Here is a 15901-nt window from a genome sequence, read left to right on the forward strand (position 1 = left end):
AGGAAATTAAATTTATTTCGGCGTTTCACAATTACACAGTTCCCAACTCAATACACCAAACATTTTTAAGTCAAATAAATTATTTAACCTCTAGTAAATTTCAGAAAATTTCTGAAAAAATACAATAAGTAAAAAATTACCGAAGAGTGCTAAGCACTCAGCTAACTAATAAAGAGGTTTAATATATAGTTTCAGGCAGCAGGCAACACTGCCCTTTTCGATTGAGAGTGCTTCTTAAAAATGGATGTACAAGGCTTCATCGTTCCACATCAGCCCATATAAATATCTCCACGTTTCTGTATTAAGGATCGCCAAAGGAGGTCATCAGTTGTTGCTGGGAGGATAGCTGGATATGACTTCTAAAGAGATACTGTTGTAACGCGCAGTGTCGAGTTGTGTTCCGTCTCCATCTACCTCAGTGAAGTGTGCATATGTTAAAAGTCAACACATAGAAATACTATCGAATAACTAAAAGAAAAATAAATGAAACCGAAGATTTTATTTATCAAACTTTTTCTGCATTTGTAATAGATAACACAACCTGGGTGGTGTTCTTTGCTTTGACTGTTTTTAAAACGAAAGGTTGCGCCTACATTGCTATGAAAATCATTGAAATTTTTTTTCTCGAAAAAACGTTTCCCAGAAGTCAAGAAGCATGTTAGTACTAAATAGACGCAAACAAAGACGGTAACTGGGTCAGTTAAAATAAATAACTCATTTAATCATTGCCAGGGGACATAGCCACAGAATAAGTAAGTGACGAATACTCTCATTCTACTTCAAATTCAAAATTATCCAATAACTAGAACCATTTTCGTCTAGGAACAAGCGATATAATCTTCAAAAAATGTTTTAACTTTCCCTTACCAGATATAGCAATTCCATCAGATCTTTTCTTGCAGCTGAACCATTTACAGCGAGTCACAAGGCAATAAAACCAGCCTACAAGGACTGTCCTTACCTAAAAAAGTTTTAAAACCTCTCAAAATTAGAAAGAAAATTGCTGATTTTGGTGATTTCGACGTAGAGTCGATAAGGAATAATTATGCAAATTACATAAATCCAAGCGAACCAAAAAGATATGGTGGCTACACGTAACCATCTTTAATGCCCATAGTTTTTAGTTTAATATCTCTTAACTGGCGTAGGAATTACAAATTTTCTCAGCCAGTGAAAAAAAAAATGCCACTGAAAAGCGAAAGGTGGCAAATATCATCCTCACCTTTGGAGTCGAGAAAGTGTAGAGTACAGGATTTACAGAGGAATTTACCGGCAGGACAAATACCGCAAACCATACATACGCCACACCTTGTTCATCGTGAAATTTGCCCGTTAGAGCAAGAATACTCAGAATTATTACAGGAATCCAGCAGCTAAAGTCTGTTAAGATGATTGCCAAAACCCTCCTTGCCAACGCGGACTCTCTTTTGATGATGTTCAAGCTCACTTCAGCTTCACCGTGAGCCTTGACTCTTCTCTGTGACTTGGACACTTTCACGATAATAGATATGTACGCCAACATGATGAAGAGGAAAGCTGCGAGATTCAAACCAATAAAAAGGCCAACAGAATATTCCCAGCCTGCCAGTCTCTCTGAAGACAACTGAAGAGGTAGACATACCGAGGAACGACCTTGGAAAGGGAGGGACATCCTTTAGAGTGAACACTAATTCCTTTGTTTGTACTCTTTAGCCCCAGAATTTAACACAATTTTTCATTATTATTTATACATAGCCAGTGATTAAGGGGGAAGGGAGAAAAAGAAAGGTAACAAGTAAGGTACCTTTTTCCATGAAGTAAGCATCGTTTACTTTGGAGATGTGGCTATATCATGATATAGAATGATGTGGTTTGTTCAGGGACAGAAGGTACGTTAAGCCACCATTATGTTGACAACAGATCTTTTCTATCAAATTAAGGAAGCCCCTCAAAACAGTAGTTGTTTCACCCTTACATAGGTTCATAATATTAGTAGTCATAATAATATTAGTTATGAAAACTTAAGGAATGCCCCATAGTTTCACAGTCAATGAAATGATAACTGCAAGGTAACTAAGAGCAGAACAATTTTTACCATAGAACCCATATCTTCTTTCCTCGTTGAAAAAGTACGGAGTATCAAGAGCTGGTACCACAGCAATTGCAGTTCCGCAAAGCCACACCACGGTACAAATAATGTAAGTTCCTCTTAATGTCAGACGTGAGCATCTGAAGGCAAAAACGATACTTAGCAGACGGTCAGCGGTTATCACAGTGAGCATGAGTACCGAGACCTCACTTGAAAGAACCGATAGGGCGCCGGCCACTTTACATTGGACTCCTGACCGCCAGATCAGATCGAAACTGAAGTAAGTACCTAAAATGAAAGGAGATGATATATGTGCTTTTATTTTCGTTTGAGTTACAAAAGGTCGAAAAGTTAAGTTCAAAATGTACGAATAAAATCCTGAAAGTGTTTGATGAATTTGTCAGCGGGAGAATTCCTAACATTAACTTTGGCACTTGTTACCAAGGAGATTTTTGTTCCACAGTTATAAAGATGTAGACAAACTGATTTTTGCTGACTAATTTCAAAAGCGCATGAATTAAAAAGCATCTTCCATGTCTTTAAGACGCAATTTAAAGGTGAACCTGAAGCTTTATAACTTCATCGCCGCTATTGTCAAGTCTTTACAAAAATGTACTACTTTTAAAACATAGCTTGTGATTCTAAAGCACAATCTATAACTGTTCAAAAGTATTTTCAGGCTTCATCTGCACTTAGAAATACTGCATAATATGTACACGATATTAAATACCTGCCCATATCTGGTCCTTAATAGCTATTATCATGAGATACACTCCCATAAGGAAATCAGCCACAGCCAGATTGGTCAGAAGGCAGGTTTGAACTGGATGGTCGTCACGCCTGATGAGACGCCATGCAATCACTGCCAGGTTACCAACGACAGCCAGGATACCCAGCAACCAGATACTCCTTCTAGGACCAGAGGCATCGATCATGCGATTACAGCTCGACAAGGCGTTACCCTCCAGCTTTGGATACTCACAGCTTACTTTCTCAAGGTGAAGAGAAGCGTAGCAACACAGGGAGAAACTATCCATTTTCCTTGAAAGAGATGGAATATCGCTCATTGTTGGTAACAAAATAACCAGAGCATCAACAGTCTTAGGATTTTTAACGTCGCGCGAGTCATTAAAGTATATGTAATTCTTCGTCAAAAACTAACCAGGTCTAAATCTATAATCTGGTGGCCACTGATTAAGTAAAGTCACCGTGCATATGGTTTCAAATCATTCAATTTGATTGTCCAATGTGCGCAAAGTTGTTGATAAGCAAAGAATCCGAAGTTAATTTGAAAAATTTAAGGGAGGTATTGACTGCTCTAATTGCATAAAAGGAAAGCAATTAAAATTTATTCCGTACTTACAAGTTTCGTAGACTTTTAAGATAGCTGAACGTTTCTGGAGGCATACGATATAGAAAATTGTTTTGTAGACGTCTAGGAGTAAAATTTATCGGAAAAGTTTAGGGAACAATCTTTTAAATGGTCTGCTTTGACTAAAACTGCAAGTTTTTAAGTGAGTGGGATCAAATTTAGAGAATGAATCATCCATGAAGGCGTTAGTCGTGAAGTTGTCTTTCTATGTATTTTCAGTTTTCAGTTCTCAGTTCATTGCCGATGGCTAATCTTGTATCGCAAATTTCGCTCATGAGTGGCCGTCGCAGTTTAGTGTTTTTAATCATGCAGTTTTAGCCAAAAGGAGATTTGCGTCGGAGCCGTTTTGATTTTTTTTCATAAAAGAGAAAAATGATCTGTTAATTTGTAGTCTTTGTAGTCTCCTTTTGTAAGAAGAACCGCCCTGGTTAAATACCTCTTTTACGAAATTTCTTATATCTGTTTACCACACTGGCACGTGTTGCATTCTTAATTATAACTCGGGAAATCATGCATGACGCTGATCTTTTATCTCTTTTTGGATAACCTATTTCTTCGTGTTGCATTGTTTGGCATAACTGCTATCAAGAATCGAGTACCAGCAATCCATTTAGTTTATCGTGTAACACTCACAAGTTTTTCAGGTTTGTAAGCCCAGAAAAAGCGCCTGGTTGGATTTTTTCAATCTTGTTGTCATCCAGATACCTTTAAAAAATTTTCAAAGTTTGTAAGAGAACTAAAACACAAGTTAACCATAATTTTACTTTAAAAACATTAATAAAGAGTAAGCTTTCTTCGCCATGTATGAATCAACACTTACAGAGTTTTCAAACTTTTCAGTTTGCTGAAGACGTTGGCAGGTATCTCGACAATTTCGTTGTGAGAAAGAGCACTATGAAAAAAATGATAATTGACACTTATCAAAAACATGTCTTACAATCAAACAAAACTGTACGAAAATAGTAAAACAATGATGATAATGACAGCGATAGTTATAATGATAATGACAATAACAATGATAAGGGTAATGATAATTATATAAGAATATTGATAATAATAACTTTTTATCACGTTGTCTAACCGCCTGTGAAAATTTTTCATGAAAGGTACAATCATTGGTACTTGAGTGTCGAAACATTAGTCACCACTACCAACACTAGTTCTTTTCTGGAGTAGTGCTCTTACACAGATGATCAGAACACACACTTAAGTGTTAATCTTAGTTTTAAACCAATTACTGTAATAGTAATAAAAGTAATAGCGATAATAATAATTGTAATTATTATATAGCTGATCAGTTAATCCAATATTGTCGGCGCAGCTATTATCCTTTAACATCTGAGAACTGTCGAATTAAGGATTAATTTTGGATAGTTTCACTAAGGACTTTAAGTTTAAAATTCACAAGCTGTCCTATTTGAGAAAAAATAGGACAGTTTATCTCAGCCAATCAAATGTAAGCAAATACGACATATGATGGAAATTAGCCAATCAGCGTAAAGTATAGCGTGAGCCTTGTAGACTTCTTGTTGGTTGACAATTGCAGAATTTAGCAAGGAAGATTTGCCCAATTTCTTCATTTCTCTGAATCTTTTCAACTATAGTAACGCAAATGAGAGATTTACTTCGTTGCCAGAAGGGGAGCTTACCAACCTAAAAAAACACCTCCAAGGGTACAAAAACTTAGCTGAACGTGTTTAACGAGTAGGAAGTGCAGCGTAGAGAAGCAAGAAAGTTGGAAGATGTCCCTCGCCATGAGCTGGAGGGCAAGAGTACGAATGAAGAGTTACGGAAAGTGAAAGAATGTTTGTCATGCTTTAAGTGAGTTTTTTTGAGTAAGTTTTTTGTTAAATTGTTATCCTATGTTATTATCGAATTTTATTTGGATATTTCAAAATAAAAATAAAAAAATTTCAGTATTTCAGTCTATCTTTTCTCAGGGATAGTAGTTTTCCTGAAAAGGCTGTATTAAAAGTGACCAGCTATATAATTGATCAGTAATAGGACTACATGCTGTCCAATCTGGAAATAATTAGATTAAAAAAATTCTTCTGACAGCCAAATTGGACTTGGCGTTTGGCTCCGTCCAATTTTGGCAGTCCTCAGAATTTTTTTTCATCCAATTATTTCCAAATAGGACAGCACGTAGTCCTATTACGTATACTAATAATTACGGTAATAATTATGAAAATAAAGATAATGATAATGTCCATTGGTTCCGTTTAAAAATGCGGATCAAAAATGAGCTGTCTACAGGGTTAAAATATTTATAATGAACAAACCAAACATTTTCGACACTAGGTCATCATCAAGGTGTATTAAAACAAGAATAATATTAATAGCAAAGTATAAAAAGCGAGGAGCTTGATATCTCTTTGGGTTGGGAGGGCTCGACATATTGAGCACCTCTGTGCTTTTTGCTGACGATGAAATAAATTAGATTAATGATAGATTAAAAACATATTGTTTGCTAAAAATTATTACGGCAGAAGGTAAACCATCTAGTTATCTACACATCACAGCGAGGGAATCAAAATCTTTAGGACCAAGAGACAAATTCAATTCAGTTTCAACTGATCATTGCCAGTTCGAAGTTAAGGTTCCACAGAAAAGCAATGTTATTGAAAGATTTACATAAACAAGCAAACGCCCTCCCCTTTTAGGGATTATAATGGCTGATGGTTTAGTTTAAAACCGTTTTTCGTGATATGATATACTACACCTTTAGAGTCTTTCTGCTGTTGAGTTATATCCAGAATTTCGGGAGATGCAAATCGAAACATAAATTTCTCAACGTTAACCATTGGGGTCCACTTACAGCGTTTCTAGGCTTTGCAACTTGTCGAAGATGGGTTTAGACAGCCTGGAGATTTTGTTGTAGGAGATATCTCTAAAAAGAAGAGACAATCTAGTTAAAAATATTGTCTATGTTTAGGAGCTTTTTCCTTGTTGTTTGTTAAATGCAAAACCTTGTAACTGAACAGTAAAGAAATATGACATTTTTGCCGAGACCCTTTCAAGTCTTGTTTACTTAATTTCTGTTCAAAATTATCGACATGCTAAGTATTATCGTATAAATATCATATAAAACCAAACTGTTCAATTAAACATCCTCTCATTATGACTCGTGCTACAAGGGAGCAGCTCTAACAAGTCAGTCTATTATAAATGAACTACCTGCTGTTGAATTTTACCATGGCAAGCTTAATCCCTGTAGGAAGGAGAAGGAAACCTTCCATATGACCATTTTATCACATTTAAAGCGTCATGCTTCCCGATCATAATCGCGATGGCTGGAATATTTAAACATTTTCTCTCACGTACATGAAACCGTTATTGAATGTTATTCAGTCACTCCTAGAAATATAGCCTTTCGCTTTAGCTCTTGTTGTAGGATCATATATACCGGTCAAATGCTTAATTACAATCAGGGGTGAAAAATAGAATAAAATGAAGCTTATGAAGTAATATGCTTTTAAAAGTAAATTTTTGATTAGGTTTCTACAAAATGTCTGTCTCTCTTCGAGTACGATTTTAGAATGTTTAAAGTATGGTATGGCACCTAACACAGGAAAGAGCCAGCTTAAAAGAAGAAGAAGAATTTTCCGAACCCTGGCAGTGATCTTTATTGCCTTCAATGGCAACACAATGGCAATGAATCTATCCACAAATATTAACATCAACCATGTAAAATACTGTTCTGGAGTAAAAAATTAATTTCTGAGAAGCGTGGCCATGCAATATGGATGCTGAGGCATTCGCATAAACATATTTGGAACTCTCTGAAACTTTCTTTCAGCGAAGTAATACTGTATTAAGGCTACAAGATTTTTGTGAGCTTCCAGGATTCTTTTTGAGATGCCCTATAGTTGTATAATATATAGATTTAGGCAAGCCTAAAAGCGGAGCTCGTATTTTTTTTTCCCGCACGTCTCTTCAACAAACTAAAGCCCCTACAATGGATAAAGTGCGTGGTAATATGAATGGTTTTTCATGGGCAACTTCTCCGTGTCCGTGTTGAGGACTGATTATAAGATAGTGCCCGTGGGACAGTTGGCCGCGCATGCTAAAAGTAGCATAGTACGGTCAGTCGTACGGTCGTACATCCGAATTTTTTCGGCTTGATGGGTTACTACTATTTTGTATAATTATGGGGCTACGCGAGCTCCGCTATAGGGAAACGAGCAGTTGTGCTTCTCGCACGCGCTGATTGGCTGTTTCGAAGGTAATTAGTAGGTACTAATCTCCTCACTCAGAGCAGCATTGGAGACAGAATCTCGCGTCGAGCAGTGAATGTCTGATCATTTTCGGTACAGTGACAGAAATAAAGTAATTTTTTGGTTTCTTTTTGGTAGATACTATTCACCTCAGTGTTCGGCGGTAAAGAAGAACTTTCTGCAACCTTAGGAGCAGACTTTAAGTGTACACTGTCCATCTCCACTTCTGTAAATAATACTTAATCATTGTGGGCGACCGTGGAAGTTTGCCTACAATCAATACTCTCGGTAGAGATTTTGGGGGAAGCGGTGGTTACTGCGAATTTGTATCAGTGCTAACTGAAGTTCAAGTAAGTTGTGATCTCAAATTAAGTTTATAGAATATTGTATTGTTTAAGAGTTGCTCCATTGTAGCAGTTATCTTACCCAGTTACGATTGAATAAATTATTTGCTTTTATACTTGAAGGGTTTATTTTTTGTCGATTAAATGGCCCATTTCCAACTTATCCGCATGGGTCAGAGAACTGGTGCCGAAAGTAGCTTCCTTACATAAATCGATCAGTTCTGTTTTTCGTTCTCCTTTATATTACCGACATTACTAAACTAAATGCCTCCTTCTCGCAAATGATTTTCCAAACTCTTCCGAGTTTAATTTCAAGAAATCCTCTCTCAGTGATGTTTTCTCCATCGAAGTACCCATTTTTTCAATTCAAAGGCTTCATACTTTTCTCACCGTCGAGAGCGACTTTGCATTCATCCTTGTTCTTACGCTTTAATTTTGGCACCAGATCTCTGACATGACCCACAAGAACTCAAAAAGGGGCTATTATACTATAAAAATTGTATTTAGCTCTGTTAATGCGACCTGATATCAAGGATATTGAGCAGAGGGTACTTACAAAACTCGCAGCTTCGACAGGTCTTGAAAAATATTCGGTGGAAGTTTACTTAACTCATTGATGGAAATATAGCTATGGAAAAATGTAATTATTACTAGTTATCAAGCTCTGAGTTACCCTTAGTTTTACATAGTTTATATTATAGTAAAAACAATCTAACGTTATCTCAAAATACTTTGGAAAGTAACTCAGAAACTACTCGCGCTTTGGTCGGCAAACATTTTATCTTTAAGTTTACTAGCAAAACTATGGACATGTAACAGAAGCAATATAAATGTCACTCGATTTCCATTGGTTCACTGGTGTAATAATACAGTTTGGGCGGTGAGATACAGTCGATGGAGCATTTCGTAAGTCAACCGCTAGTAACTCGTGTTTTATGAACATCCATCGTGGGTTAATAGCCCAGAAATCGATGACAAATGTTGTCTATCGTTTCAGACAGGTGTGAAAAAGTACTACAAGTAATCACCACTACAATAGTATTTAACCTTCGAAATATAGCGAGAGTATTTCACTGAGGACAAAGAAATACAGCACAAAAGACGCTGAAAGTAAAAAAGTACGTGCAATTGAAAACACTCGCTCACTCACTCGGCACAAATTGAATACTCACAGTTCCTCCAGGGACAAGAATTTCTCAAACGTGCCCTCCGCTATCCTACTAATCCGATTCCCTCTTAGGTCCCTAACAAAAGAACAACACCAAAACAAACTTAATCGCGTGCATGCTTGCCGCCTATACTATTCAAGCTGTAATGAACTGAAGTCATGTTTATTAGTGAGTTTAAAAGCACTTTTCAGCGGTCTCACGAACACTCTTCTTTTGTTTGATATTAACATACATTGAAAAAATTACAGGCTTCTGATTGGCTTAAAACGAGTGCATTCTCATATAACACGAGTACAAACTTGTAACACGAGTGAAAATTGCAAACAGTGCCCACGGTTTCAAAATTTCGTCTGCCCTGCCCCACTGTAATTTTTTTTTTTTTTTCATGTAAATTATTATCAAGCAATAACGTGATTTCTCTTGCAGTTTGGTGTAATAAGCACTTGAGCATTTTTCAAGTGCCCAGGCTCGTACAATTTTGTTGTCTTCGAAAAACTTACTCGTGCTTGTTAACACCAAAGCGCACTCGAAATCAGGTTATTACCTATACTAACACGAGAACAAAGTTGTAACACGAGTGTAAATAGGCCATTTTACAGTTGTGTACTTGGTTGCCAAGCTTTTGATTTGGAGTGAGGCTGAAGGTGACCTTGTTGTGGTATAGACAAGTACCTGGTTAGCATAACAACAAGGCAATTTACATTTGAAAAGCAGCAAGGTTTGTATCATAACAAGGTCAACCTTAGCTTCACTCCCGATCAAAGGCTTGGCAACCAAGCAGGCAACTGTAAATTGGACTATTACAAATAACGCGCGCGTCGTCAAAATTTTTGTCTGCCTTGACTTTCTGTGATGCTTTTCTTTTGTAAAATAAAAGGATGCTTGATCATTATTGATCGTAATATGATATAAACCCGCTACTTACGTAGCTTTAGTAAAGTTTCTTGTACCACGAAAGCTTTCTTCATTTTATTAGTAATGGTATTTTTTTCAGAAAAACTGAGACCCCACATGCGACTATTCTTGTCATTCGAGGACTCTTTTTGTCCCAACGACGAAATAAAATATTGATATTCATTGCCGTCGCTGCCACCATCAACGTCGTCATCAGGGTTTTTCTTATCGCTATCATTATCCGTGTTATTTCAATGCCGGATTTATTTACATATGTCATAATATTGTTAGTTAGACTCCCCCCTCCCTATATTGTCAATCACAGAAATCCACAAATTTCAATTACTTTCTGCTACTGCCCCAAGGCGCGACGAAACTCGTGGATAATATGTACTTACAGTTCTCGAAGAGACAAAAGGCCAGTAAAGATGTTCGATCGTAGTAAACTTATCCCATTGTCTGTCAGAAAGCTAAAAGATAATGATATACACGTAGAAATAACGAAAGCTAAATTACTAATAAAGGTTTCAAAAAAATCCATTTGTTATCAAAACCACTATCACGGCAAAAATCGTTTTTCATATTATCTCAATAGAACAGATCATTGTACGCAAAACACGATGGTGCGAACATATAGACTATGATACTTTCCAAGATACTTACACTTTAATATCACTAGTTATGTCATTGGGGTATGAGGGTGGGCGGTATGTTCTTACCCAGTTGGGTTGGAATTTTTGATAATACACTAATGCTAAAGAGGGGAGGAACGTGTCATTCGCTTTATAGCTGTGATACTTACAGAGATTCTAAAGATGTCAGATCATTAAAAGTTCCTTCTTCGATATCCAACAAATAATGATTACTAATTTTCCTGAATTTCAAAAATTCAATCAGACGTTAGCATAACACACACTCAAAGAGTAAAGCAGCATTTACATGGGCTGATACGATACTATTCATTTTTCTGTACTACAAAGAAACATGATAACAGATTGGTATAACCGAACAACGTAGATACTGTCGAGCGGCTGCAAAATGTCATTTTTTCTCTGCTTATATAATTACATGACATCGCTCTTTTTTAAAACTTACTGCTATTGCATACATGAATTACATCATTACGGTAATAACAATAAAAAAGATATCAATAACCTTCTTTATTGCATCGCTAGAAGCGCCCGTGGGTAACATGAGGCGAATCCTGTGTTCTGATTGGCTACTCGATCGGGTGAGATGCTCGGGATTTCCCTGCTTTGATCCCGCGCATAGAAAACGTTGCGTGGAGCAGACTTTAAAATTTCGTAATTTTGGACAGTATTGGTGATGGAGTCGCAAAAGAGGCAGAAGACAGTCCTTTTTTATTCTTAATGAAAGGAAATTTTTTTAATATATGGTGAGTTTTTTTATCGAGCAAGCTAGTTCGGTTAAGATAGCTGGATATTACCCCTTATTTTTCCTTTTTACGGACCTCGGCTTCGTCTTCATTCATAAAAATGCCTAAAAGAACTCGGCAAACTTGACGTGGCGCTTGGTCAATAACGCATATTACCATACTGATACTTCGTCCTTCATTTTAACTTATGATAATAATTTACAGATAACGATGCTTTATATAAATTTGAAATTATTCCTTCTTACTGCGACTCATTACTGCCACTGATGCTACTTCAACCTAAAATCGCTGTCGTTGTAATAACCCTTTTAGTTCTTCTACTTACAAGGACTTGAGTTGCTTAAGTCCTCCGAACGCATTTCTCGTCAAATTCCACGGATGAAACTCACCTTCAATCCATCTGTGACAATAGAGGGAGAAACGCAGGCGTTAAAAGTATATCATAAAATTTACTATCATTAGTTGTTATGGCTATTTTTTTATCCTTTTTTTCAATGAGTAACTAAAATGTAAATAATATGATGGATATCGTATTTGCATTCAATCAGGTTACACTTACAAGTACTGCAGGTCACTGAAGTTTTCAAATGACTTTGGAGAAATATGCCACAAAGAGGTATCAGCAAAAAACAACCTGGAATTAAACGAAAAAATGACGATTATGCAATTGCAAAATACTGTAACATGACACTTGGCCTTCACATCTTGTAGCACACTTAATGATGTCACTGAAATAATTATTTCAAACTTACAAATATCTTGTAGCGAGAGGAATGTCCCTCGGAACTGTTCCTTCGTAGGAAGCCCAACATACAACTCCAAGCCAGAATGGATGTGAATTCAGTTTGTGACACCTACAAAAACGAGAGCATTCTGGAAAGGAAAAGCAAAAAGGTGGTGAGAGCAACATTTCAGAAGTCATTGCAATCCGCTCGGCGATGTGATGGGGAGATATTACTCGCTTTAATAAGGGTTTTTTATTCATCGTATAAACTTCGATGATATACAAGGATTTTCGGCTTCGGCCCTGAGAAAAGCCATAACGGCGCGCGTGAAAAAATACGATAGTTTTTCACATGTGTTTGATATCGCCAATCAGCTGCCGACACGTCATTCGCTTTTCTAAATAAATAAATTTCCTAGAGCGAGAAGAAAACCAAAATATGGAAAGAAAAATTGTGGGTGTTGTGGGTGTGTGTGTGTGTGTGTGTGTGTGTGTGGGGGGGGGGGGGGGGTTGGGGTGGGGAAGGAGTTAATCTTATGTATTGACAAATTTTATTTTGTTTAGCTTACAATTAGCATCTTTACCTTACTTGTGTGTTAAATAACAACAAAATATACTCACTCTCGGTGTGAACTAGAATAGTTTTCGTATCCGAGCCGTTAAAATTACTTGCTCTGCAGGTGTAATTTCCTGATTTCGAATGCCATCTCGGTGTATAAGTTACACTTGTGCTATTTTGTAAAACTTCGCCATTTTTCGACCACGTGATTCTAGGAGCAGGTGCACCGCCCGCTTGGCAGAGCAAGCTTTGAGAACAATGCTCTAGCAAAGCCACCGTTTCCTCAGCCACTCCAAAGCTAGGAGAATCTGTTAAAAGACAGATGAAATAATCAATTGACGCCTCCTTTGAAAGCTTTTTTCCCAAGGTTCACTGTCGTTTAACCAAATTGTACAAGAGATAGTGAAACTCTAAATAAACCAAACATACACTAACCTCCAGTTTTTAAAGGTTTTGCCTTAAAGCTGGCTTCAAACCCCGCACCTTCACTAGTTCCCAATGTTCCATATCTCTCCACAATCATTTTGTTGCCACTAGACGTTATGCGGTGAGGTGAAGTGCTTGCTTCACAAAGAATCCTGAGGACATTGTCTGACAAAGAATGCCCGTCTCTGACCATAATGTATGTCTCGAACAAATACGCCCATGGTGGAAGATTTATATTCTTGATAGTCATCTCGACATAGTTTCCTTCCGGAACGGTGATTTTCCACTGCTTATATTCAACATAAATGATAAATAAACTTGTTGGTGAGGTTTTGGGTGTGGTTATAGGTGTGGTAAAGGGTGTGTTTAAAGGTGTGCTCCAAGGTGTGCTTGAAGGTGTGCTTGAAGGTGTGCTTGGAGGTGTGCTTGGAGGTGTGGTTATGGGTGTAGCTGTGGAATCAGCTGTGGTAAACTGCGTTGGCGCTGTAGCTGGTGTTCTAATCGCAAATGGTTCGTCAGATGGTGACATGGTAGTTTTATCTTCGAAATTGCCTTCTTTCTCCCCGTCAAAGGATATATAACAGGAGGCTGGTGCAAATGGACGTATATACCAAGTGACACATTGAGGAGAATACGTCGGAAACGACTCTGACGGCTCAGTTTCTTTCGTTGACGGGAGGGTAGCCGTCAAAACTATGAACAAGAGTTATTATTATTTAAGGAATTTCTGAGCTTAATATCTGTTTCTGTCTAAATAATGAATGATGTGGCATTAGTGAGTCACCATACTTTTTACGAATATTGAACGACTTTAAATAGACCGCTAAAGTGCATCTATGTCTTGATTTTTGCTGAATCGGACAGCTGTTACGGCTCACGATACCATCTGCTTCTACCTTACCTGCGTGGGGCCGGTGTTAGAGTATTGCATGCCCTTACATTATCATGCATTGACAAAAACCTTGAGTGTGTTAAAAAACGGGCGATTTGAACTGCAGAAAGTCTTAAGACCACTGCCTTTTTAGAGATCATAATACAGTTAACAAGGATGTCAAGTTGTTAACAAAAAATTTATAGCTGGTTTACGTTAGGAGCACTATATGGTTTTTGTTTCAGTTAATGACTTCGTGAACAGGATTTGTCAAGAGAGAGAAAGACGTTTTATAATGTAAATTTTCACGACGGAAGTTGCAGTTTTCGAGCTTTTAATTTAGCAAACAAAACTGATATTGTCGAGCTCCTCACAGACGAAATTTAAAACCATTGTTGTGTAAATATTGTAAAGAAAAAGTGGATCAATATCAGTATCTGGACAACAGCCCACCTACCCTCCCCTAACCCAACATTAACCCCAACTTGTTATCAATTGACTCTTGTTCAGTTTGGGGAGGGGTAGGTGGGCAAGAAAAGAAAAGAAAAGGTCTAAAAATCTTGGCTCGAGGTAACACGAGGTATACTCGGTATAGCAAAGAGCTGATACAAGACTTCTGAACAGCTTGAAAAATTAAAATGAAATAAATGTTTGGCACAAATCGATGAAAAATCCTACTTTAACACTGTGACTAATAGGCTTGGCAAAGGAAAAGCTAAAAATTAAAAAAGGAATAGCATCAGTTGCCATGAGATGTCTTCCAAATGTAATGAGGGTTATTGAATTATTGTTGAAATTGTGAGAAAATCAACGAAAGAAAATCGTGGCATCAAGCACTATGCATTTACAGTTATTATTATTATTTGTCAGCAAAATGTGATTTTTTTTGGCGCCTTGTCTCTAAGAAAGGGTGCGCTTTAAAAAAATATTTCGCGTTAGACTATTATGATTTGAAAAACATAACAAAAACTGTACCTTTGTTCCAGATGAGTTGAAGAAACAGCCATAGGAGACATCCATCCATTGCTTTCATTTTCAATCAGCAGTGCCGAGTTGAACTAGGGGGAAGACATAAATTAATGGGTCATTTCTCCAACTCTTTTTTAAACTAGAAGGTCATGAAATTAATACTAACATCACTGGTCATATTGATGCATTCATCCCTCGGAGACAATTTACTTTAAAACCAATCTCGCCCCTTCTCCTTGACTTAATTTGCAGTAGAAGATGTTTATTTTACCTTCAAAGACTTTCCTTTTATTTAACTAAGAATCGCAGAAGGTATTACATGATTTGCACTTTGAGAACCAATGTACGTGCAGTTACCCATAGCATCCACTTCTGATACCGAATGTGTCTAAATTATCAAAGCAGTCACTTAAATGCATGGTTGATGATATTGACGTTCTGCTGTGACCCTTCATAAAGAGCCAGATGTTTGCACATTTTTGCTGTTTACAAGCTTTCTGTAAATTGCTCCTCTCCCCTACGCGCTAAATAGAGCTCAAGCTTGACGTTTTTTCTAAGTCTGTAAAGGAAAACGAGATTAATTTCAAAACACCGAGAGACCACCTTAGATCATCTTCAAAAAATAACTATTGGTTTGCGTAAAAACGAATTATTCATTTGCAGCCCACACAAGAATATCAAAATGAATTTTCGTCGAAGATCTTGGTTAGTATGGCATGAAATCTCGTTTACTCGAAGAATCTTGAGATACATAACTCTTTTATGTGCCATACCCCTGATAAAAACCTCGTGCAATTTTTGGAAACGTTTCAATAAGAACTGCGCTAAGCCGAAGCGGAACAATAGATAATAACTAAACTTGTACAAGCAAGCATCAGAATTTTAGCACACT

At 37.1% G+C, this 15901-nt stretch overlaps 1 protein-coding gene across 2 annotated transcripts in view; it reads right to left on the reverse strand.

Moving 5' to 3' along the window:
- Positions 1-15901, reverse strand: part of LOC113668127 (uncharacterized) — a 19761-nt gene continuing 3860 nt past the window's right edge. The window contains exons 2-20 of one of the 2 annotated variants that reach the window (XM_089197062.1): positions 15016-15098; positions 13179-13862; positions 12806-13051; positions 12213-12333; positions 12020-12094; positions 11786-11860; positions 10867-10938; positions 10463-10534; positions 9174-9245; positions 8558-8629; positions 6259-6330; positions 4261-4332; positions 4074-4145; positions 3432-3503; positions 2799-3109; positions 2075-2356; positions 1223-1632; positions 868-961; positions 1-410 (exon numbers count right to left, since the gene is read on the reverse strand). In XM_089197062.1, the coding sequence (XP_089053188.1) occupies positions 325-410; positions 868-961; positions 1223-1632; positions 2075-2356; positions 2799-3109; positions 3432-3503; positions 4074-4145; positions 4261-4332; positions 6259-6330; positions 8558-8629; positions 9174-9245; positions 10463-10534; positions 10867-10938; positions 11786-11860; positions 12020-12094; positions 12213-12333; positions 12806-13051; positions 13179-13862; positions 15016-15073 (3018 nt within the window). In that variant the 5' untranslated portion in view covers positions 15074-15098 and the 3' untranslated portion in view covers positions 1-324. Of the gene's footprint in view, positions 469-867; positions 962-1222; positions 1633-2074; positions 2357-2798; positions 3110-3431; positions 3504-4073; positions 4146-4260; positions 4333-6258; positions 6331-8557; positions 8630-9173; positions 9246-10462; positions 10535-10866; positions 10939-11785; positions 11861-12019; positions 12095-12212; positions 12334-12805; positions 13052-13178; positions 13863-15015; positions 15099-15901 lie in introns of both variants that reach the window. The other variant, XM_089197063.1, reaches the window with a different exon arrangement.

Source organism: Pocillopora damicornis, chromosome 2, assembly GCF_964200805.1.
Source record: "Pocillopora damicornis chromosome 2, jaPocDami1.2, whole genome shotgun sequence".
Lineage (NCBI taxonomy): Eukaryota > Metazoa > Cnidaria > Anthozoa > Scleractinia > Pocilloporidae > Pocillopora > Pocillopora damicornis.